This window comes from Eurosta solidaginis, chromosome 4 (assembly GCF_040869045.1).
Source record: "Eurosta solidaginis isolate ZX-2024a chromosome 4, ASM4086904v1, whole genome shotgun sequence".
Lineage (NCBI taxonomy): Eukaryota > Metazoa > Arthropoda > Insecta > Diptera > Tephritidae > Eurosta > Eurosta solidaginis.
The window spans coordinates 41317635-41342458 of record NC_090322.1 but is presented as its reverse complement, the minus strand read 5'-3'; the positions used below and the strand labels follow the sequence as shown (position 1 = coordinate 41342458).

At 36.7% G+C, this 24824-nt stretch overlaps 1 protein-coding gene across 1 annotated transcript; it reads right to left on the bottom strand.

Annotated features, from left to right (window-relative positions):
* Positions 1-20037: 20037 nt before the first annotated feature.
* On the bottom strand, positions 20038-24484 carry LOC137249641 (uncharacterized). Its single transcript, XM_067781341.1, has 2 exons — positions 23783-24484; positions 20038-22755 (listed from the first exon to the last, which is right to left on the bottom strand). Exons 1-2 carry the CDS (start codon positions 23819-23821, stop codon positions 22465-22467), a joined length of 330 nt encoding a protein of 109 aa, XP_067637442.1. The 5' UTR covers positions 23822-24484; the 3' UTR covers positions 20038-22464.
* Positions 24485-24824: the final 340 nt, after the last annotated feature.

The following is a 24824-nucleotide window of genomic DNA, read 5'->3' as shown; positions in this document are numbered from 1 at the left end:
AATTTAAACAAAACAAAAATCCGAAACCGTCTGGAAAGTTATACATTAAAAGGAATGTTGATAGCCCAAGATTATTTAAAATTGAATAACTTTTCCTGCCATAATATTGAACCGCAAAAAAATGAACGCGAAAATGTATAAACAAGAAATTAAAATGATATAGGAGTTTATGCGAGCCTCGATTCGAGCAAAAAGAAAGCAAAAGAAAAATAATTGCTAAAAACACTAAAAACAAGTACCTTTTGTATGTAATACAAAATTTATCTTTTAAGACGTTTTTGTTATTTATAAAATAAAACGAAATGAATTGAAAACGATTTTATATGTTGTATGTGGCAACAAAAAATAACAATCAAAAACAATTTTCAGAAAAGCGCTTTTAAAATTAATATTGTTGAATGAAATCCGGCGATCTCATTTTGGTTTCCGGCGAATACAATCGTATGTCCCCTAGTAATAACCCAACTTCGTCCTAACTCAACTTTGGTTGTTATTGGTTGTTGGCATAGATATGACGATTTTTGACGATTTTTTGGGCGGCGTCTGACGACTTGGAAAAAAAATATATGGCAACGCTGGCCACAATAGTATTCAGTATTGCTGCCACACTAGCCCACAAATCACCTGAGAAATAAATTTTTTCATTTTATCACATCACTTTTTCATATTAGGCGATTCGTGTTCTTTGCAATACTCGTGAAAATCTAATAACGAGCACTGTGGTGAGTAAAAAAAATGATATTTTCTTAAAAAAAAAAAAATTTTATGAAAGTATAAATATTTTCAAGTTTTCAATACGAAAAGAAGAAAATGCCCAATATTCGCCTTTTGCTTTTTTTGAATTCACATCTCCGTCTCGCGACTGCATCGCATTCCATCAGGATGTGTTCTACAGTCTCACCTTCGCGATCACAGAATCGACAGAGGCTACTAGGAGATATACCTAGCTTATCCATGTGGCTCTTTGGCCTGCAGTGACCTGTGATTATGCCTGTTAAAATTCTAAGGCTGCTTTTTGGGAGCTTTATCATGGCTTTATATCGCTTATCCTCCTATCCCGGACTTTCGCGCCAGTGTTGTTCTCTGAGGCACGCTTTTTTTGCCTGAACTCTTCCCTTATTGTGTGTCATACTATCGGTATGATGGGCCCGGGTCCTATTGGCTTTTCCGCCGCCAACCTGGCAAGCTCGTTACCATCCACTCCTCTCTGTCCAGTTACCCAGGCTAAACGGATGGTGTTATTGGCCCCTAGATTGCTCAGCCTCTCTACGCACTGAAGGACTGTTGATGATTTAATCTCAACTGAAGATAGTGCCTTGAACGCAATCTGACTGTCGCTGAGTATAGCGATTCCCTCGTTTGTATATCCCCGCTGTAAATTTATCTCTGCTCACCGGCTCATGGCGAAAACTTCGGCTCGGAAGATGCTCGGACATTTTCCGATTGATAAGGACATTTTGGTTCGGGGGCCGAAGATCTCCGCTCCTTAACCCTCCGGTGTCTTAGAGCCATCGGTGTACCATAAATTCTGGAGGTGTCCTATATACACTTGTTCCCCAGCTCTATTTTGAAGCGCATCTCAAACTTAATTAGCTTCCTCGTCTCATCACTGGGAAGTTGGATGAGTGGAATCTGCTCCTTCATCTTCTGCATGTTCCGTGACGGTATCACTTTGCCTCTTCCGCATCCCTCTTTAGCTATGTTTACTAAAGTACTCCTGGCTGACTGCTCAATTATTATGTGTAGAGGCGTAAATTTAAGCAGGACCTCTATTGCCACCGTCGGCCATGTTCACATGCCAAGCGTTGAAGCTTCGTGAGTGACTTTTGTACGGTCACCATGGTTCTCCTTGATGCCCACGCAACTGCTTCATACACTATGATATGTCTCACTATAGTAGTGTACATCCATCTTAGGATCTTTGGGCTGCATCCCCAGGATCTACCTGCAATACGTCGGCACACCAATGGCTGTCTTGTTAGGGTTGATACTTAGCTCCACCTCAGTACACCATTCTTTCGTTACCCTCAATTCCCTTTGAATTATGTCGCAAATGGTGCTTTCAAATCTGCCTCTTACGATTACAACAATATCATCCGCGTAACCCTCACATCGGATTTCGTTCTCTGAGAGCCTCTGTTGAAGTTCATCTACTGCCAGGCTCCACAGCAGGGATGTCAGGACACCCTCTTGTGATCATCCCTTCGTTGTCTTGAACTCTACTGTACCGTCCCCACTCGAGGTTTCGGCAATCCTCGTATGCAGTATGGCGCTTATCCACATACGGATTGGACGTTGTATCTCTCTTCTCTCGAGTGCCCGATTCACACTCTCGTGGGCCGTGTTGTCGAATGCCCCCTCTATGTCCAAAAATGCGCATAGCACAACCGCTCCGCATTCGAACGCACTTTGGATTTCTGAGAGCTGATACAATGCAGTTTCTTCTCCATTGCTTTCAGAGCAAAGGATGTCAGATGCTGTAGTGACCAGCCACCTTAAATTTGCGGCTTGCATTTAGCTCTTGACAAAAGGCCCCCACTAACCTTTCCGTCCATATCCGACCCATCTGTCAACAAGTAAACCAGTCCTCTTCTCCATTCCTCTCCCGGGGAATGACTGGGGTAAAGGTTGCACAGGGAGCAGTTATCGGCATACAATAGTCCGTCCTGTCAGGGATAAAGTCGAAGGCTAGAGTGTCCAAAGTCAGAAAGCCCATAGCCCATATCAGTAGATCCCCTAGTAAATAATAAACAACTTTTTAAAGAATTTTTGCAATTAGTGCGTCTAATTTATTTGTTTCTTTTTGGCATTAAGCATCTCTTTAGCCTCATTCTTATGTCTCTTCCTCTTCTCCATCTTTGTATATCCCTCCCTCTCATTCTCCTTCCCCTCGGTCTCCTCCTCTCCCTCCGCCTTTCCTCTCCTCCCCTTTCTTTTCCCTCTTCCTTCCCCTTTTCCGTTCCGTTTTTCTTCTCCTTTCCTTCCCCTTCTTTTCGTTTCCTTTTTCCTTCTCTCTTTCCTTCCCCTTTTCCTTTTCGTTCTACTTTCCTTCCCCTTCTCCTTTTCCCTTTCTTCTCCTTTACATCTCCTTCCCCCTCTCCTTCTCTTCCATCTTTTTATCCCTCTCCTTATCAACCTTTCTCGTTCGCCCTCCCGATCTCTTACTCTTCTCCATTTCCTTGTCTCTATACTATATAATCGTTTACGTTCCCTTTTCCTTCTCCTATGCCTTCTTCCTCTCCATATTCCTATGATTTTTCTACCCTTACCTGTATTCTTGTATCTATTCTTATTCGTCGGATAGGGACCATTCGCAAGAAGTGGGTTAACCTCAAGTGGTATGCATCACTACTATATATATATTATACTAGCTTATCTTGTTTGGTTGATTTTCCGACAGGGTGGATAAATGATGTATATTGGAACGATTTTCCGTCATCCCTTGTCAAATTTGGTTTTGAGACAAACCGGTTTCGGCGTTGTGCCATCATCAGTGTCGATTTTCGTTCTGATCTGTTGTTGTCATTTGTCCTGTATTTATAGTTCGTAGGTATATGAGCAGGTATTGTCAAATTGATGCTTGTGTATATTTAGTTATGTGTATGTGTTGTGTGTTCGTTCAGAACCGAGGGTGGTTTACTAATCGATTTGTGTGGCTGACTGGGGTAGGTAGAAATCTGTGATTTTAGTCGTTTGACCTTCTTTGTCGGTTTTTTGTTTTGGTGTGTTAATTGTTTTGTGTTTATTTGTTGTTGTGCGTTTGTCTGTTGTACCTGTGTGATTAAGTTGTTTCCTGTAAACAAGTTTTAAAGGCTCGAATATTGTGTCAGAAATGGTGTTTATCTGTTCGTTTATTATTCTACCGTCGAATGTTTTCTGTTTGTAGATTTCCATGTTTTCGAGTACGTTAAGACGTCGGCCCTTTTCTTGTATGTGAAGAACCCTAACTGTTTTATTGATGTTTGCTGGGGAACATTCATTCTCGACCATGTGATTCGCGAAGTTAGACTCGGGTATAATGTTTGGATTCCGTATTTTTTTGTTGTAATCTCTAATATGTTCTCTGAACCTCGTTCTTATTTGCCGTCCTGTTTGTCCTATGTAACTATGCTGGCATCCGCAGGTAAGCTTGTATACCCCGTGGCTGCTAAACGGATCCTCTGAGTTAATGTTAGTTCTTAGTTTTCGCCCTAGATTGTTCGATGTTTTGAATGCTGTGTTAATGTTGTATTTTTTAAAGAAATTTGCCAATTTATATGTTGCTTTTCCAGTATATGTCATAGTCGTCCAGCTATTATTTTCTTTTTCATTATTTCTTTTTGGTTCTCCACTTGTCCTTCTGAGCTTATCTACTAGTGCTTTTTTATATCCGTTGTTTGCAGCGATATTATATATGACCTCAAGTTCTCTCTTATATGCCTCTCGTGTAAGAGGTGTTCTTTCAAGTCTATGTACCAAGTGCCTTAATGTTGCATTTTTATGATGTTGAGGGTGATTTGAGGTATTGTGTATTATTGTGTCGGTGGCCGTTGACTTTCTATATATGTCATAGTTAAATCTTTTGGCTTCTTTATCAATATTTATCGTGAGGTCTAGATAGTTGATTTCTCCGTCTTTTTCGGTTTCCATTGTAAATTTTATATTGCCGTGCTGTTTGTTGAGGTACTCCAGTACGAGCTCTTCGTTATTAGTAGTTAAAACGCATATTATGTCATCCACGTATCTAGCATAAAATGACACGCCTAATTTGGAATTCAGCTCCTGTATGTACTTTTCTTCCAGATTTTGCATGAACACTTCCATAAGAATTGCTGATGTGGGGCTTCCCATTCCAAGACCGTTTGTTTGTCTATATATTTTATTGTTGAATTTAAAATAGTTTTGACGTAAAGTGGTTCTTAGCGTATTTGTGATTTGCATACTTTTCACTTTGTTTTTTGTGTTGTGAACTATTGTTGAGCTAACTATGTCCAAAGTCTCCGATAGTGGTATAGATGGGTATAGATCTTTTATGTCAAAAGATACCAATTTGCTGTTTCTTGTTAGCTCTACGGTCTCGAGTCTCTCTATTAGTTCTGTTGTGTTAGCTATTGCATATTCGTTCCTTAGCTCCAGAGTGTCTATCAAGATCGTTTTTAAATATTTGGACAGTTTGTAACATGGTGCCGATTTAAAATTAATGATGGGCCTCATTGGCGTGTCCGGCTTGTGGATTTTTGGTAGCGCAACCAGTGGAGGAGCCGAAGGGTTCATTTGGACCAATCTATGTGCCATGTTAGAATCTACTATATTTGTTGCATTTTTTATAGCAATTTTGATTTGTTTTTGGTATTCATCTGTGGGATCCTCTCTCATTCTACGACATTTCATTTCCTCTATGAGATCCTCGGTTTTGGATATATATTGCTCTTTTTCGATTAGCACAGTGGTGTTTCCTTTGTCCGCTTTCGTTGTGACAATATTGTTTTTCCTTAGTTTATGCCGTAGATTCTTTATTGTTTTCTCCTCTGTATTCGGTTTTTGTCGTTCCTGTGCTTTCACCTCCTTTCTTATGATTTCCCTGCACATGTGTCTTGCGTGCTCCTGTTCTTCCTGTGGTATCAATGATATTGCGATCTCCGCATCTACAATGGCTTGCTCCGTTTTTCTTACTGTATTCTGGTCCATGATATTGTGCTTCAGGCCCTTTTCGAGAAGTTGTGCCTCTTCCTTGGTAATGGCCACTGTTGTGAGGTTAACGAACTTGTCATGAAACTGGTGAGTGAAAGAATCTACGGCATAAACTAAGGAAAAACAATATTGTCACAACGAAAGCGGACAAAGGAAACACCACTGTGCTAATCGAAAAAGAGCAATATATATCCAAAACCGAGGATCTCATAGAGGAAATGAAATGTCGTAGAATGAGAGAGGATCCCACAGATGAATACCAAAAACAAATCAAAATTGCTATAAAAAATGCAACAAATATAGTAGATTCTAACATGGCACATAGATTGGTCCAAATGAACCCTTCGGCTCCTCCACTGGTTGCGCTACCAAAAATCCACAAGCCGGACACGCCAATGAGGCCCATCATTAATTTTAAATCGGCACCATGTTACAAACTGTCCAAATATTTAAAAACGATCTTGATAGACACTCTGGAGCTAAGGAACGAATATGCAATAGCTAACACAACAGAACTAATAGAGAGACTCGAGACCGTAGAGCTAACAAGAAACAGCAAATTGGTATCTTTTGACATAAAAGATCTATACCCATCTATACCACTATCGGAGACTTTGGACATAGTTAGCTCAACAATAGTTCACAACACAAAAAACAAAGTGAAAAGTATGCAAATCACAAATACGCTAAGAACCACTTTACGTCAAAACTATTTTAAATTCAACAATAAAATATATAGACAAACAAACGGTCTTGGAATGGGAAGCCCCACATCAGCAATCCTTATGGAAGTGTTCATGCAAAATCTGGAAGAAAAGTACATACAGGAGCTGAATTCCAAATTAGGCGTGTCATTTTATGCTAGATACGTGGATGACATAATATGCGTTTTAACTACTAATAACGAAGAGCTCGTACTGGAGTACCTCAACAAACAGCACGGCAATATAAAATTTACAATGGAAACCGAAAAAGACGGAGAAATCAACTATCTAGACCTCACGATAAATATTGATAAAGAAGCCAAAAGATTTAACTATGACATATATAGAAAGTCAACGGCCACCGACACAATAATACACAATACCTCAAATCACCCTCAACATCATAAAAATGCAGCATTAAGGCACTTGGTACATAGACTTGAAAGAACACCTCTTACACGAGAGGCATATAAGAGAGAACTTGAGGTCATATATAATATCGCTGCAAACAACGGATATAAAAAAGCACTAGTAGATAAGCTCAGAAGGACAAGTGGAGAACCAAAAAGAAATAATGAAAAAGAAAATAATAGCTGGACGACTATGACATATACTGGAAAAGCAACATATAAATTGGCAAATTTCTTTAAAAAATACAACATTAACACAGCATTCAAAACATCGAACAATCTAGGGCGAAAACTAAGAACTAACATTAACTCAGAGGATCCGTTTAGCAGCCACGGCGTATACAAGCTTACCTGCGGATGCCAGCATAGTTACATAGGACAAAGAGGACGGCAAATAAGAACGAGGTTCAGAGAACATATTAGAGATTACAACAAAAAAATACGGAATCCAAACATTATACCCGAGTCTAACTTCGCGAATCACATGGTCGAGAATGAATGTTCCCCAGCAAACATCAATAAAACAGTTAGGGTTCTTCACATACAAGAAAAGGGCCGACGTCTTAACGTACTCGAAAACATGGAAATCTACAAACAGAAAACATTCGACGGTAGAATAATAAACGAACAGATAAACACCATTTCTGACACAATATTCGAGCCTTTAAAACTTGTTTACAGGAAACAACTTAATCACACAGGTACAACAGACAAACGCACAACAACAAATAAACACAAAACAATTAACACACCAAAACAAAAAACCGACAAAGAAGGTCAAACGACTAAAATCACAGATTTCTACCTACCCCAGTCAGCCACACAAATCGATTAGTAAACCACCCTCGGTTCTGAACGAACACACAACACATACACATAACTAAATATACACAAGCATCAATTTGACAATACCTGCTCATATACCTACGAACTATAAATACAGGACAAATGACAACAACAGATCAGAACGAAAATCGACACTGATGATGGCACAACGCCGAAACCGGTTTGTCTCAAAACCAAATTTGACAAGGGATGACGGAAAATCGTTCCAATATACATCATATTATACTAGCCTTTACCCGTGGCCTCGCCCGCAAGGAGAAAATAAAATATATGGACTATTCACTTTAACCTGCTTATCAAGTTATTTGTTTTAAAAAAAGTTTCTAATATAATTCATTTTTGTAATAGAGTAAAAAATATAACTAAATGAGCTGATAACCTGATAGGATCCCCAAATGATCGAAATTATCCAGAAAAAGCGACGAAATGACCCCGACGGTATCGCGGACGGATCCCGAAAAACATCCAGAAATGCTCCCGGAAGGGTCTACTAATGGTCCCAGAATAGTCCCAAAAAAGTGCCGAAATTACAACGACGCGATTCTAGACTGATCCATAGAACCACACAGAACTGATCCCTGAAGGGTACCCAAATAATCCCGAAATAGTCTCGAGAAAGTTCCGAAATGACCCTGACGGGCTCCCGAAAATCATCAAAAAATTATACGTCTGTCATCTTGATGGCGAGGAGACAACAAAAATTGAAAAGAAAAACGAAGCATCGCAGACAGTTACGAGCACAGACTTGAACATGATATTGGCTGCAATATCTGCACAAACATCGACAGTAACATCCAAGATGGAAACACAACTGGCAGAACAGAAGACGTATATGCTTTCCCATCTGGAATCCCAGGAGACATGTTTAATATCCAAGATGGAATCACAGGAGACACGTATATCCGAAATGTCGTCGCATATGTCATCCCAACTGGAAGAACAGAAGACATATATGGCATCACAACTGGAAGAACAGAAGACATACATGATATCTCAGTTAGCTGAGTAGTCGAAAGCACAAGAGGATCGCATATCCTCGCAGCTGGAGGCACAGGTAACAAAATTCTCATCGCAGCTGGAGGTTTTTAGTGAAAGACAAGATAAAATGGAGGCCGAGATGGATGCTTTGAAAGATCGGATTCAGGAGTTACAATTGAACCGTCCAATCACTTCAACGTCTACTCTGAAGATAAAATCGCCAACGTTTGGTGGTTCTGTTCCTTTCCAGGTATTTAAGCTCCAATTTGAGAAGACGTCAGCAGCGAACAACTGCAATGCCGAAGATAAAGTTGCTGCATTGTTCGTGGCTTTAAAAGGACCAGCTGCTGAGATCTTACAGACCATCCCAGAGTACGAACGTAACAGTTATGAAGCATTGATGGCTGCTGTAGAACGACGGATGGAAGCGAACACAGGAAACAGATCTACCAAATAGAATTGCAAAACCGTTACCAAAAATCGAATGAGACTTTGCAGGAGTTCGCATCGGATGTCGAAAGGCTGGCACATCTAGCAAATGCCAACGCACACGTGGAATACACCGAGAGGGTAAAAATCCAGAGTTTTATAAATGGCATACGGGACGTGGAAACGAAGCGAGCTACATACGCAAACCCAAAGCTAACATTTGCTGAAACGGTATCCTATGCACTGACTAAGGAAACAGCGTCACTTTTGAGTAAGCCCGCATACAAAGCTCAGCGCGTGGAAGTGTAAAGGCCGGACTGGGTAGACACAATTTTGGAAACATTAAAAGGAACGAGCAGAAAAATGATGGTGCCGTCAAATGCTTTAAGTGGAAAGCCAGGGCACATTGCACGTTATTGCAGTACCAACCCTAACAATTCCAACAATATGGGTGGCCGTAAACGCAGAGCTGAAGGAGATGAGCAAATCTCTATATCTACTCAATCGTTAAACTAAAGCGAGTCAGCCGCAAGGGGCGACAGCTGGCTCCCGCAATTGAATGCCCCATAATCTCTATCTCGCAAATTGGAAGAAAGTCAAGCAATCTTACTGTCGGAGGACATGTGGATGGAAAGGAACGTTTACTGACTGTAGATACGGGTGCATCTCATTCCATCATTCGAGCGGATTTAGTCAACAAGAAGATAAGACCATTGCATGGAGCAAGATTGCGTACAGCCACTGGAGAAGACACCACGGTTCTAGGAGAAGTAGCATGTGAAGGCGCAATTGGGAACGTCACGGTAGTACACAATTTTATAGTGGCAGAGATTGTTGATGAAATCATAATTGGAGTGGACTTCTTAATCGACCAAGGCATCAAGATCGACATGCGATATAAGAACATGGATGTGCCACTTAATTTCGGCTACGAGAGAGGCTACAGCAGTAAACGAGTGCTGGTGGAAGAGAGTCAGCAAATACCACCCAAATCCGAAGCAGATATTTGGGCAAACGATTATGGAGATTGTGGGACAAAAAAATTGTGGGTTGTTGAAGCAGGAAACAGATCAACACCGAATGTACTTGTAGGAAAAACCCTGGCTATGACAAAACAAGATGGACGTATTCCGGTAAGAGTACTCAATGAGTTCAAGTCACCACTCAAACTGACAAAAGGAGCTTGATTGGGAAGATGCCAAGAGGCTGAAGTAGTTATTAACTGTGAACAGCTGAAGGAACACGTTTCAACTAGCAAGGCTGATCTTTCAAATGACATCACGGCATGGACGGAGGGGCTAGAGGAAGATTATCAGAGTAAGGCAAAGCAACTGCTCCTAAAGTACGCCAACATATTTGACCAATATGGCTCCAAACCCGGCCGCACCAACGTTGTGAAACATCAAATTGACACTGGAGATGCGAGGCCGATCTGTCAAGCTCCTCGTAGTGTTCCACTGGCGAAGCGGGAAGTTGTGAGTCAAATCGTACAAGAAATGAGCGACAGCGGCGTCATCGAACCATCAGCTAGTCCATGGAGCTCACCTGTGGTACTTGTATAGAAGAAGAAGAAGGATGGAAAAATGAGGTTTTGCGTGGACTATGGAAAGTTTAACGACGTTACTAAAAAGGATAGCTACCGATTGCCAAGAATTGACGATACTCTGGACTCGCTATTTGGTACGAAATGGTTTTCTACACTGGACTTGAAAAGCGGTTACTGGCAAGTGGAGGTGAAGGAAGAAGACAAAGTTAAAACAGCCTTCAGTGTCGGTGATGGCCTTTGGCAATTTACAGTGATGCCTTTTGGACTTTGTAATGCACCAGCTACTTTTGAGAGACTCATGGACCAGGTTCTGAAAGGACTACATTGTATTGGGAAAGAACTTTGATCCCAAATCAAGAAGCGGAAACAGTAGCAGAAGTGTTTATAAACAATTGGGTTCCAAGGTATGGTGTACCAATGGAGTTACATTTTGACCAAGGAAGGAATTTCGAATCAGCTGTGTTCCAGGAAATGTGTAAATCATTGGGCATTCGAAAAACACGGACAACTGCATTGCATCCTCAGCCCGATGGTATGGTGGAACGATTCAGTAGAATATTGGAGGAGCACTTAAGGAAAGTAGTGGGTAAGTTCCAAAAAGAGTGGGATACCCGCATACCATTATTCTTGATGGCTTACCGATCAGCAGTGCATGATACAACGGGCCAAACCCTGCCAGCTGATTTGAAGTTTGGGATAGATGCCGATGCGGAGAGAAATTTCAAGAAATCCACTGGTGTTTTGGAAGAAGAGCTGAGAGAAATACACGATCTGATAAGGCAACGAACAAAGATTATGAGTGACAAGATGAAAGCCAGTTACGATAAAGCAATTAGTTCGGAAGGTTTTCAGGAAGGAGATTTGGTGCTGTTATACAAGCCACAACGAAAAAAAGGTTTGTCCCCGAAATTGCAGTGTAATTGGGAAGGCCCATACAAAGTTGTAAAACGGATCAACGATGTAGTGTACACCATACAAACCATTGGTAAACCACGAACCAAAATGAAAGTGCTTGATCTGGAAAGGCTGGCGGCGTTTAGATTAGGAAATTTGTCTGATCGGGACGATCAGACTTAGGTGGAGGGCAGTGTGACCAATATTAGAACCACTAAGGGATACATCTTTAAGCCGATACTAAGCAGTCACTTGTATCTACATAAACAAATCAATCATTATGTCTACACATATGTACATACAGCAGCGGAGAGATACTCACAAAAGTATGCAATCATCAACAAAGTAGTTCTCACACATACATATGTATATTTCTGAGATACTCACAAAAGTATGCAATCTTCAGCGAACTAGTAAATTCTAGAAGGAGAAACGCCTAGAAATATTCCAACGAGGGAACCGAAGAGTGTAAAAGCAGCACTAGATGAGGCATGAGCAATCTGTTTGATTTAAGCACGCTATCACTTGCGAAGTATAAGTGTTATTGTGAAGTATTTTCAAAGTAGTCTAATAAAGGCCGTTTTGCATTATTGAATATTGGAGTTATTTATTCAACAGTTTAGCGATACGAACGTCAGTAGAAGGTTGCAAATAAGCGGAATTTCCCTAAATTCGTTACAATATGAAAGTTTGAACCCTATGAGTTAGTCTACTAAGAAAATAATAACAAAATGGCTCAAGGAGTATGAACATGGAGGTGATTTTGAAGAAGAAGGCTTTAATTGTGTATGAACTTCTCGAGATTGTACATATGAGATATTTTCGGAAGAAAATGTTGCTAAGTTCAATCCAACTGACCATAATAGAGTATCCCAAAACTGCTTAGTCTTACTTCACTTGTCAATAATTAATTTATCTCACATGTGCCTCATTCGAGTGACTTTATCCATTGCACGAATTTTTCTTTTTTAAGGGGAGCAAACCTTGAAGGTTTATTTCTTAAGAATCATGTCATGTTTAAATGAAGTAATGAAAATTTTCATTTTCCTTGCATTAATTTTAAGACCTTTTTTCGTTTGTCCTTTAATTTTCAACATTTTTTTAACGAACTCAGAAAGGTACACTAAACCAAAAAGAAAACCTCTCCAAAACCCGTATTAAGAATATAAATAATATGATTTCTTATATTATAAGAGCGAAGTTTTGTCATAAATATAATTTTACGAATTTTTTCTAAGATCATACGCAAATTTTCTTAAATTATATGTTATTTTTCTTAAATTTTAAGAAAAAATTGGATTGAATTTCTGTGAAACTTTTTTTTAAGAAAACATGTACGTTTTTGGTTCAGTGTAGCAAAAAAATAAAATTTATGACGAGTTTAATAATTTGCTTTATTTTTTTTTACTGGCGGCCGCCGTGGTCTCGTGCCTTGCAAATGCCGCTCGGAGACGCCAAATCGCGCTAAATATTTATTATTTTTTTAAGAAATTAAATTCTACATTTCAGTTTAATAAAATGATTAAAAAAATAATGGCACATAGTCATAGTAAAAAAATAAAATGGATTTAAATTTAGTTGCAGCTCTTTTGACATATAATTCAAAGGAATTTATGTCAAAAAGCTTCATTTAAATTTAGAACCTAGGTATTTTACTTTGACTATAACTATGCGCCAATGACTTTAATGGTTCTTGTTAATTTTATTACTCAGAGTGCTTTGCACACAGAGTATATTAACTTTGATTGGATAACGGTTGGTTGTACAGGTATAAAGGAATCGAGATAGACTTCCATATATCAAAATCAACAGTATCGAAAAAAAATTTGATTGAGCCATGTTCGTCCGTCCGTCTGTCCGTTAACACGATAACTTGAGTAAATATTGAGCTTATCTGGACCCAGAATAGATTGGTATTGAAAATAAGTGAATTCGGATGATAACCACACCCACTTTTTATATATATATTATATTTTGGAAAACACAAAAAACCTGATATTTGACGTGCTATTGAGACTCTTGATAAAAATTTTTTTAAAATGGGCGTGGCACCGCCCACTTGTGATAAAATCGATTTTACAAATATTATTAATCATAAATCCAAAAATCGTTAAACCTATCGTAACAAAATTCGGAAGAGAGGTTGCCTTTACTATAAGGAAGGCTTTGAAGAAAAATTAACGATATCGGTTAAGGGCCACGCCCACTTTTATATAAAATATTTTTAAAAGGGTCGTAGACGAACAAAATAAGATATATATTTCATTTCATTTCATTTCATTTCATTTCATTTATTTTTTTAGTCTATGATTTCATAATCTTACAGACTAGATGTACATTCATTCAACTTAAATGGTAATAAATTTATTTTATACATAATACGAGTAAAGCTTAGCGCTAAAGGACGCTCTCGGGAGTGCGAAGTCAAGCTCAAGGCTAAAAAAGATCCTGTTATATTCACTGAGGGCCCTAGAGATTGGATCAAAATTGTGATAGTTAGCTCCGATAACTTTCACGTGGAACGGATATTGGGCACGAAGGGTTCTGCTCGGGACGTTGAAGCCAATTTGCGCTAGTAGTTCCGGGCAGGCAACCCAACCACATATAAGATCATACACAAACAGCAGAGATTGAATATAACGTCTGGCCGCAAGCGACTTCATGTTTATGAGGGCACAGCGGGCGCGGTAAGAAGGTATTGGTTCTAAAAAATTAAGCGGTTGGAGTGCGAATCGAGTGAAACTTTTCTGTACTCTTTCCAGTCTTTGAGAATGAGAGGAATAAATTGGGTTCCAAATTATGGAAGCATATTCCAGCTTTGAGAGAACTAAAGAATTATATAAAATTTTTCTGGTGTATGGATCTTTGAAAGCTCGTCCATATCGCCGCAGGAAAGCCAAATTGGAATAGGCTTTAGGAAGAATGGAGCTAATATGATTCGCGAAGGTAAAACCAGAGTCAAACATTACTCCAAGATCAACGAATTCCCTGACGCTAGAGAGATTATCATCAGCAATTGAATACGCGGTATTAATCGTATTGAGGTTTCTCGAAAGCGTCATAAAGAAACATTTCTTTATATTAAGGCGTAGATTATTTATAATGCTCCAATTAGCTAATCTATTTAGATCATCTTGTAAAAGACACACATCTGACATGCTCGAAATTGTTCTAAAAACTTTTAGATCATCTGCGTAGAGCAGGTATTTTGAACTCCTAAAACAGGTTCCTATATCATTTATAAAAAAAAGAAATAAAATTGGCCCGAGAATACTACCCTGAGGTACCCCAGATGTGGCAATGAATGAATAAGACTTGGTATTCTCAATTTCGACGAACGAGGTTCTATTAGTGAGATAGGACCCAATCCAACGTAAAAAGGTAGAATGGAAACCCAATAGTTCAAGCTTGCCTAATAGTATGCTGTGGGTGACAGTATCAAATGCCTTCGCGAAGTCAGTATATACAACATCAACTTGATGTCCATTTTTGAAAGACGAAATGCAAAAATGAGAAAATGAGGCTAGGTTCGTAACTGTGGAGCGACCACTGACAAACCCGTGTTGACACTCATCTATGGAACCTTTTATTACAAAGGATAACTTCTCTTTTACCACTTTTTCAAAGAGCTTAGAGCAAGTGGGCAGTTTAGAGATGGGTCTGTAGTTAGTTACTATGTTTTTGTTGCCAGATTTAAAGATAGGAGAAATCGAGGCTATTTTCCACCTATCAACAAACTCACCTCTTGCTAGGGAAAAATTGAAAATGTAACTTAATGGGACGCAAAACGACGTGCTACATTTCTTTAGAATAAACGACGAAAGACCGTCAGTATCGCCTTTTATCGACGTTTCCAGAGCTAGGATGGCTTTCATAACGTCTTCCTCTGAGACTAACATGGATCCGAGGTCAACCATTTGTTCGACATCGGCGGAAAAATTATTAGCAGGGTTGCTAGTAACGAAGTTTGATTTAAAGAAATCTGCGAAAAGATTAACAGTATCCAATAAGCTCTCAGAAGCTATACCGCCGTAGGACATACAATTTGGGATATTAGAGCAACCTTTTTTAGATCGTATATATCTCCAGAACGCCTTAGGGTTTTCCTTCATCTCTACTTCATACCGGGAAATATATTGCTTGTATAAAAATTTGTCAAGTACATTAAAGCTTTTACTATAATAAATATATTTTTCTTTATGGGAGACATCCTTCGAAGCTTTATAGAGTTTAAGATGTTTATTTCTAAGATTCTTAAGCTTTTTTAGATTTTTCGTATACCACGGAAGTTTATGCGTTCTCGCGGGAAGTAAGGGTAGATTATCAGAGAAAATTTCGAGTATATTAAGAAGAAAGGCATCGTAACATTCCGCTACGCTTTTAGAGGCGAAAATTGAATTCCAATTTAAATCCAAAATTTTTTCATTTAAAGCATTAATATCGGCGGCACGAAAATCAAACTTTGCAGTGGAGATTATACTCGGGCCTGATACAAAATTAAAAAATTCCAGAGTTAAGGAGAGTGGGACATGGTGCATATCGCACCTGCATATAGGGAAAGTGGCCTCCGAAACACTAAAAATCAAGTTTTCATCTACAAAGATAAGATCTAAAATATTATTAAGCTCATTGTAAAATGAATTAATTTGGGTTAAGTTAATGCTGAAAAGACTATCTATAAAATTTATTTCGTGCGAGCTATTCACCCTTGTTGGTGTTAAGATACCATTATCAAGTAAATTTGACCATACAATTTTATTGAGGTTAAAATCACCCAAAATACAAAAATGACACTCTTCATTATTCTCATAAAGATTCACAATATTGTTTATATGAGCAGCATATAAAGAATCGGGGCTGGAAGGTGGAATGTAAGAAGTACAAATGAATAATTTACCGAGACTTCCAAAGATGCATACACACAACTGGTCGAGGAGAGAATCATCATTTTCAAAATGGACTGAAAAAGAACGGAACATCCGATTCACCGCAATTAAAACGCCTCCACCTCTCAAGCAATTTGTTTTATTTGCGTCTCTATCTTTTCGATATATATTATAGATATTAGGATCGAAGAATTCAGCATCCGCGAAGTTGCTGTTCAACCATGTTTCCACAATAACATAAACATCAAACTCACAGCGAGACGAAGTTAAAAATACGTCACTAGCTTTTGAACGCATTCCCGAGATGTTTTGAAAATAAATACTTAACAACTTATTATTTATAGCACTAGTGCTATATTTGTAAAAAAAACTGTATATCAATGGTATTCCATTTCCCAAGTGTATTTATAACAATAAATAGGAAAAACTTCAAATTTAAAAAAATTGGGGGTGGAAAAGTTCATTTTATGACTAAGCAATTTTCTATGTTTCGGGGGCCATAACTCGAAGAAGAATTAACATATCGTAATGAAATTGTTTACACATATTTTTCTTATAGCGGAAAATATTTCTAGTAAAAATGGACGGAATCGGTTAAAGACCATGCCCACTTTTATATAAAAGATATTTAAAATGGTCGTGGACGAATAAAATAAGCCATATCTTTGCAAAAAACAGCTTTATATCAATGCTATTTCATTTCCCAAGTGTATTTATAACAATAAATAGGAAAAACTTCAAATTTTAAAAAATGGGCGTGGCACCGCCCCTTTTATGACTAAGCAATTTTCTATGTTTCGGGAGCCATAACTCGAAGAAAAATTAACATATCGTAGTGAAATTGTGTAAACGTATTTTTCTTATAGCAGAAAATATTTCTAGTAAAAATGGAGGGGATCGGTTAAAGACCACGGAAACTTAGATATAAAACAAGTTTAAAAGGGTCGTAGACTAGAATAATAAGCTATAACTTAGCAAAAAATAGTTTTGAATCAATGATATTTTACTTTTCAATTTTTATTGTAAAAGGAAATGGGGAGACATGTTTTTAAATGGGCGGTGCCACGTGTTATGTAGAAAAGTAATTTATCTGAAATGAAATGTACAATTGAAGCTCACGCTGAGTATATAAAGTTCGGTTACACCCGAACTTAGACATCTTTACTTGTTTTTTTTTTTTTTTAATGATGAATGTTGCTCGGAATAGTGTTTTTCGTAATTGGGTGCGATTGAGGGTTAAATTAAAAAAAAAAGTTTTTAAAAGTCCTGCGAACTTTGCCTTTGTCCATAACTTTTCTGCTTGATGCTTGATTTCAATTGATTGGTATACTGCTGCAAACGTATTCACACAGTGAGGACATTATCGACAAGGTATCTGTTTTTTGTTTTAAATATTTGCAAAGACTTAGTAAAACGTGGTCCGTGAAGAAAATAAGTAAGGCTGCTGTCCAAATTGGGAGTTGACATATTTTAATTACGCAGATATATTATATATGTATCTAACAAATATTGATCGAAGAGTAAAGATGTTGCATGCGCGAACTTCAGTGGAAAGCAGCGGAGCTTCACAAAATTCTAGTAGGTCACTTCCACCACACCACAAACTTTAACACAAGTTTTAACATAATTTAAGCACACAATATACACGTATTGTAGATTTAGAGTATAAAAATGAAAATTCTAAACACATTAGCTGAATAAAAAGTGTACAAATAATTGTTAAATAACAAACACAGACAGTGGTAGTTTAACAAATTCTGCTGTGGTAAGTGGTGAATGTGACCTACTAGAGTTTTGTGAAGCTTGCTTCACACTATTTTTCGTCCCTGCAACATCTTTACTCTTCGCTCAATCTTTGTATCTAATAGCAACTCCAAGGCTAACTGAATATAAAAGAGATAAGCAAGGTTTACGTTTTCATAAGTTCGACAATTATCAAAGTGGTTCAAATATGTTTCCGCATACATACATATTTGATTGCATTTTCAAACACAAATGTTATATTTTCATTGCCTTCCTTAGATATATGCAATCTTTCATACCTACAAAAATAGCTAAATATCACTTACCTGCAGTCACGTGCTCTTTATCTTTCTTCTTACCTCAAGACATCGTACATTACTATTGTTTGCAGTACAGAAGATTGGTGAATACTTTCACACTTATTTGTATTTATGTAAAATTTGGCTTTAAAAAGGCAGTGAAATTACGCACAGCGAAATCGCTGTAGGTATAACATCTAGAAGGACACCTGCCTTGCATTACATATATGCGTAGTTGTATAGCATTAGCGGATTTGCACTACTGACCCAAAAATAATACTGAGAAATTGTTTTTTGAATTCGAATGGGTTTTACGTTTGCCATGGAGCAGAGTTTGCATTTCAGGCAAATTTTATATAAAATGACAATGCAATCATTTTATCGTGGGGTAACATAAGGTCAACGCACATACGGTCAGTTAAACTTATGTCCACTTCAAATGGATCATATTGTTGTAGCGATAAGGACACTCACCGAAGGCATTGGGGAGTGTTATCGATGTTGATGGTCCTTTGCCGGATGCAGGTCCGGTACTTTCCGGAGGTTCACAATTGGGTTGGAGAAGCTATATATTGCGCTGGCAACACCTTGAACGGGTTGCGCTACACAACTCCTTGAATCCAGGGACGGAAAATAATAATAATTTTTTTTTTTGGGGTCGAAAAAGTCTTGGTCAAAAAATTGTCCTAGGTGAAAATCTTTGAGTTCCCAGGTATCCCTATAGAAATATCATGTAGAATCATGCATCCTTTTTATTTTTCGAACTTTTTCCATAAAAGTAAAATCTGTATTTTTATTTTTTTAGTCCGATAGAACTAGTTAAACTCGGACTTTTGAAAAGAAAAGTCCGGAACATGTCCGAGTTTAACTAGTTCTATCGGACTAAAAAAATAAAAATCCGAAAATAATAATAAATATATTAAAAGTCCATAATTAATAGTTTTGCAAGGAATTATATTATAAAAGGAATAACAGTTTCGGCCCCTGCTTGAACCAATTTGGTATTTTACGACAACCATAAATCTAAAAGCTGAAGATTGGCAATATAGAAATGTGCCGTAATAAGGAAAGCGGAGCCATTTTCACTAAGGCATCGAGCCCCGAACATCATTTGCAATCCCAGGATTTCCGGATTTGAAAATGGTAGTCTCGGGATCCAGCGATTTTTCATGATTTTCCAGAGACTGTTAGCTTTGAGTTTTCAATGTTTTAACAAGAATTCAATACAAATATTATAGCCAAATAAAAAATTAGTTCTGTTTAAAAAAAATTTATAATGTACATTGTGCACGTATTACATGAAAGTTCGGCCAATTCAAATATGCTAGATCACTTAAAGTATCTGCTGAAAGGCTATTTAGCCGTAAGTAGAGACTCCAAACTAGTAAGGGAAATTGTTATATACCGCGTAGAAAATGTATATTTCATTTGAAATCAGATCATTGAGATTTGTAACACCTACTTGGTAATTTTGTTATTGTGATTCCTGTGGATTCCAGTCATTACCCATATCCTATTAATACTAATTGGCACTTTATTTGACTGGCATTGTCAAAAATATAAAATAAACAATGAAATCATATTTGGTTTTATTTAACTTTTATTAAGTGTTTTATTGTTATGGATGTGTGCATGATCTTATGGAGATGCTGATTGTTTGGAATAGTCGTTATTTTCTTTAAATTAAATTCTATCATAATAATTTGCTCAAATATTCTCAATGGGGAAGCCATTATATGAGATCGTTTTTCAGTTAGTCAAGTAATTTTCGCAGTAGATTTAAAAAAATGAACGGAATGGTGCAAAAGTATTTATAATTTATGCTTTATCGATAATCTAATATGTATTTCTATATATTATAACACAAATTGTGGTCTCCCCTTAAATACAGTTAAGTTATTTAAGGACTAGTTCATAAAATTGCGCTGTCTCGTATGTGCTTTAAAGTGTCTTAACTCTCTAAACGTAGGTATATGTAATTAATTGTGCTAGTTTAAGAATAAGTATGTTGATGAATGATTCAAATGTGTATGTAGATGTAGCTAAATACTCGTAAAAGCAAATAATATATTATGGCTAATTTTATAATAATATACTTAAATAATCTAATATGTATAGTAGACATTTCATTGTATAGCAGTTAATGCGTCTTTTACGAATACGTACTTCAATGGATAATCGATAGTTTAATCCCCATACAAAATTTGCCTTCAATAATAAGTAATTATGGAAAAATGTATGAATAAGGTTGAAATAAATTTATTCAGCATATTTGAGCTATTTTTAAAGTTAATGCATAGATAAATGTTATAATTCTTTTGTTTTTGATTAGTTTCGAAACTTACCTAATTCTTAAACCTAAATATTGATCAGCTTACAAAATATTCGTCATATATGTCATGGATGATGGTGTTATGTTGCAAAATTTAAATTTCAAGAAAATCTAATTTCAAAGTTTGAAGTTTTCAGTAGAGTTCTTATCAATTAAATATTTTCGAAAAATTTCAAGAAAACTACTTTTTTACGGCTAAGGAGTCTATAATACATAAAAACTTTCCGTATATGCTTAAAGTCCTCAATAAAGATTTTATTATAAAAGATATTGTGATTTCTCTTTAAATGCAGTTGAGTTATTTAATGACTAGGTCCATAAAAGTACTTGGTTTCTCAAGTTCCCTAAAAGATCTTGATTATCTAAACGTATATTTAAGTGCGCTAGTTTAAGAATAAGTGCTTTAATGAATGATCGAATGTGTATATATATTTAGCTAAATAATAGCAATAATATTTTATGGCAAGTTTTATTATAATATACCTAAATAAAAATATTTACCAAGTTAATGCATCATTTACGAATAAGTAAGTACTTCAATGAATAATCGATAGTTTGACCCGCATAAAAAACTCTTCTTCGATAATCGGTAATTATGAAAAAATTTATGAGTAAAGCTAAATTACATTTATACAGCACATTTCAGCTATTAAAGTTAAATAATGTTTAGATAAAAATTATTTTTTCTGTTTCTTTGACTTGTCGCGAAACTTGCCTAAATCTTAAACCTAAATATTAATAAGCAAAACTTTTAAAATATTCTTCATATATGTCATGGATGATGGTGTTATGTTGCAAAACTAAATTTTCATGAAAACTAGAATGTTAAGTTCTTCTCTATTAAATATTTTATTTAATGTTCAAGAAAACTACTGTTTTACGGCTAAGAAATATGTAATATATAAAAAATTTGCGACTATGCTTAAAGTTCATAATTAAAATTTTCTTATAAATGATATTGTGATTTCTTTTTAAATGCAGTTGAGTTATTTTATGATTAAGTCCATAAAATTTCTGCGTTTCTTAAGTCCCTTAAGTTGTCTTAACTCTGTAAAAGTATATTTAAGGGTGCTAGTTTAAAAATAAGTACTTTATTGAATGATTAAATATTTAATTAAATAATCGTAATAATATATTACCGCTAATTTTATAATTAAATACTTAAATTACTACTTATCAATTAAATATTTTCAATAAGTTTCAATAAAACGATTTTTATATGGCTAAAGGTGATTTCGTTTCAACAAAAAAATGCGCCGGTGTATATTCTTGCACTATTGCACTCAATCCTTTAAAGGTGTGTCTGCCCTTTTTCTTTGAAACAAACACAAACCAATAAAGCGTCTCTCTTCTGGAACAATCAAATCTGCATGAAAAAAAAAAAAAACAAATTAATTTTGCCAAAATAATACATCGAATAAAAATAGCCGCAACTGATTTGCAAGGCAATCATCCACCCTGACAAAGCTTAACGGGCAGAAAATTTATCTTCTTTCCATTTTTGAAAGAACACAAGTTTTGTTTGACGTTTATCCTTTAATTGCTATCGAACACGAAAAAATGGGAAGGTAATAAAAATGCGCCTATTTTGTTGAAACGAAATCACCACAAGAAATCTTCAATACATAAAAATGTTGTATGAAAAAAATCATATACAAGTTTTATAATAAAACAATCTCCACTTCCTAATAAATATTTGGCATATCTTAACAGCATAACCAAGTCTTTCAATTTTGCGTAACACGTAGCTCAATTCGTTTTTTCAGCGACTCAAATGTTTGTTGCATGCTGCGCATTTGAAAGCGTATAGATGTAGTGACGTCACGTTGCAGCTGATGTACTTCTCGTAAATTCTGTACTAAATGATGATATTCCGCCTTGACCTCCTCCATGGACTCAAGCAGTTCCATAACACAAACTCCATCAATATCATCTAAGCTGCTTGTATGGTTCAATGTCGTTTCGACTTCATGCAGTTTGTTAGCGACCGTATACAGTTGGGTACCAGCATGAACGACCTGTTTTTTACGTCATTGAGGAGCAGAAAGAGAAAAGGAAGTAAATTCGAGATAAAATGAATGCATATAAGGGGAAATGTATTAAGCTACGAGGGTTGCTGCGTAATAGATGGGATTATTGGAGCATTTTTCTAGGTAGAAATAATAAATATTTCCGGGTCTTTTGTTTGTCTGCGATGATTGGCAAGTTTTTATGAGTAATTTAACATTTCCATAACTACAATTTGAGGTTATGCGCTTGAGTTGTTCGGTACTTTAATGGATTTAGTTGATCGAAACATGTATAATGATGAGCCGTAAGAGCTGTACGCAGATATGACGAAAATACAAAGAATAGAAGAACAAGGGCTTCTCTGGCAACGTCATGCTATGCTTGCGTGACTTGTTACGAAGCGTCCAAAATAACTTAACTGGTGACGTCAGTGCCAATTAATGATTTTGATACCTCGTTATAGCAAATGCTGATGGCTTAGTAAGCCTTGAATATAACCGGGACCAGAGGCTAACCGAGTACTTATGTTGTTATTCTTAAACATTTCCCAACAAGGTTTGTGGGCTTGAACTTGTCCATTTCTTAGATCCGGTGCGAAAATACAGAGCCATGAGATCATTCGTACCTCAATTCAGAGGTATTGCGCCGTAACCTGGAACACACATACCTGCTATCTGCATTCGATTGCTGTGTATCTTCGTTAGAACCTTCCTGAGGAAAGAAGCTTTGACTTCTTCATGTTACAGTAAATCTACACTGACATAACATTTCTAGTAGCCACCAAAAGAAATATTTGTAAACCTGAGTAGCAGCCCTTCTAAAGTGTAGGTATGTGCAATGCATTTGGTGCAACAACAATGTTCACTATAAATACTTAAAACACACGAATTGAGGAAATATTGGTTATAGGAAAGTAATGAGGGAAAGTAATGAATACAAAGCTGATAAAATAGGTCAACGCACATACATTTTGAATAAGCCGCAGTACTATTTATACTTTAATACGCAACCTAATTATATATAAAGTATATTTACCGACTTTTCCAATTCGCTCATATCCTGATAGGGTTCCATTTTAATGCGTTTTAAAGTGTATATTTAAATGGCGGCGTGTAAAGGCTCCTCTGTATTATTTGCCTTGACTTTTACGTCTGCTCAACTTTATTTTTATATTTCTCAATTACATACATATTTCTATGTTTTCTAAATGTTAAAGTCATCAGATAAAAGAATTATTTGACAAACACTTTTAATTAGCACTTTGCAATACTATTTCATCTAAAGCTTCTCTATTCTTTATAGAATTTCAGTCACTCTTATTTATCGGTTTTATTTATTTTATAAAAGTATACTTCATAATAAGTATTTTAATATCATTCTAAATATTTACACATTTTATCTAGTACGTTGCAGTCTTCACATGTTAATATACGTTCCGCCCAAACTTCAATGCTATTTATATCAAAACCTCTGCTAGACTTTAACATTAGCATCAGCTACTATAGTAGACACTGTAGCAGAGGCATCCTCCATTTCAGCAGTAAATACCTCAAACTCCTAACCTATGTCAACACATTTTACTCAAACCTTCATTTAGCAGCTGCTTAAACTCTTTTATTCTCGGGATAAAAACCATCGGCACATGAAGTGAAATGAATAGATTCAGCTGCGCGCAAACATGCCTTAAGCTTGTACGTGTTTCAAACAATAACAAAATGTAGAGAGGCCAATAAAATCCGCTATAACTTTCCGCCCCACTCATTCTGTCAATATAGAAGTCTCTTATGTCGGTAGATGTTAATAAACATTATGAGAGCGTGATGCTCTCTCTCTGTTATTTTACACTATCCCAGTGCACGGACTTTTAAAAAGAGAATGTTGGTAGACGAAAAATGAAAATAGTGGTAGAAGTTGGTAGATTTTTTTCCAAGAAAACTGTAACGACACCCTAAGAGCAACTCACCACATCAACCATACATCAGCTGATGTATGCACTAGTTGACCGAACACGCTCGCACGGGCGAATGCAACCCGGCGCGTGAGTGGCTCGGCCATTATAATTTGGCAGCGAAATCTG

Coding starts and splice junctions, on each gene's coding strand:
- LOC137249641 (XM_067781341.1), bottom strand. CDS start 23,821: ATGGAACCCTATCAGGATATGAGCGAATTGGAAAAGTCG. Junction 22,756..23,782: donor TGAGCGAATTGGAAAAGTCG/GTAAATATACTT, acceptor CGTAAAAAACAG/GTCGTTCATGCTGGTACCCA.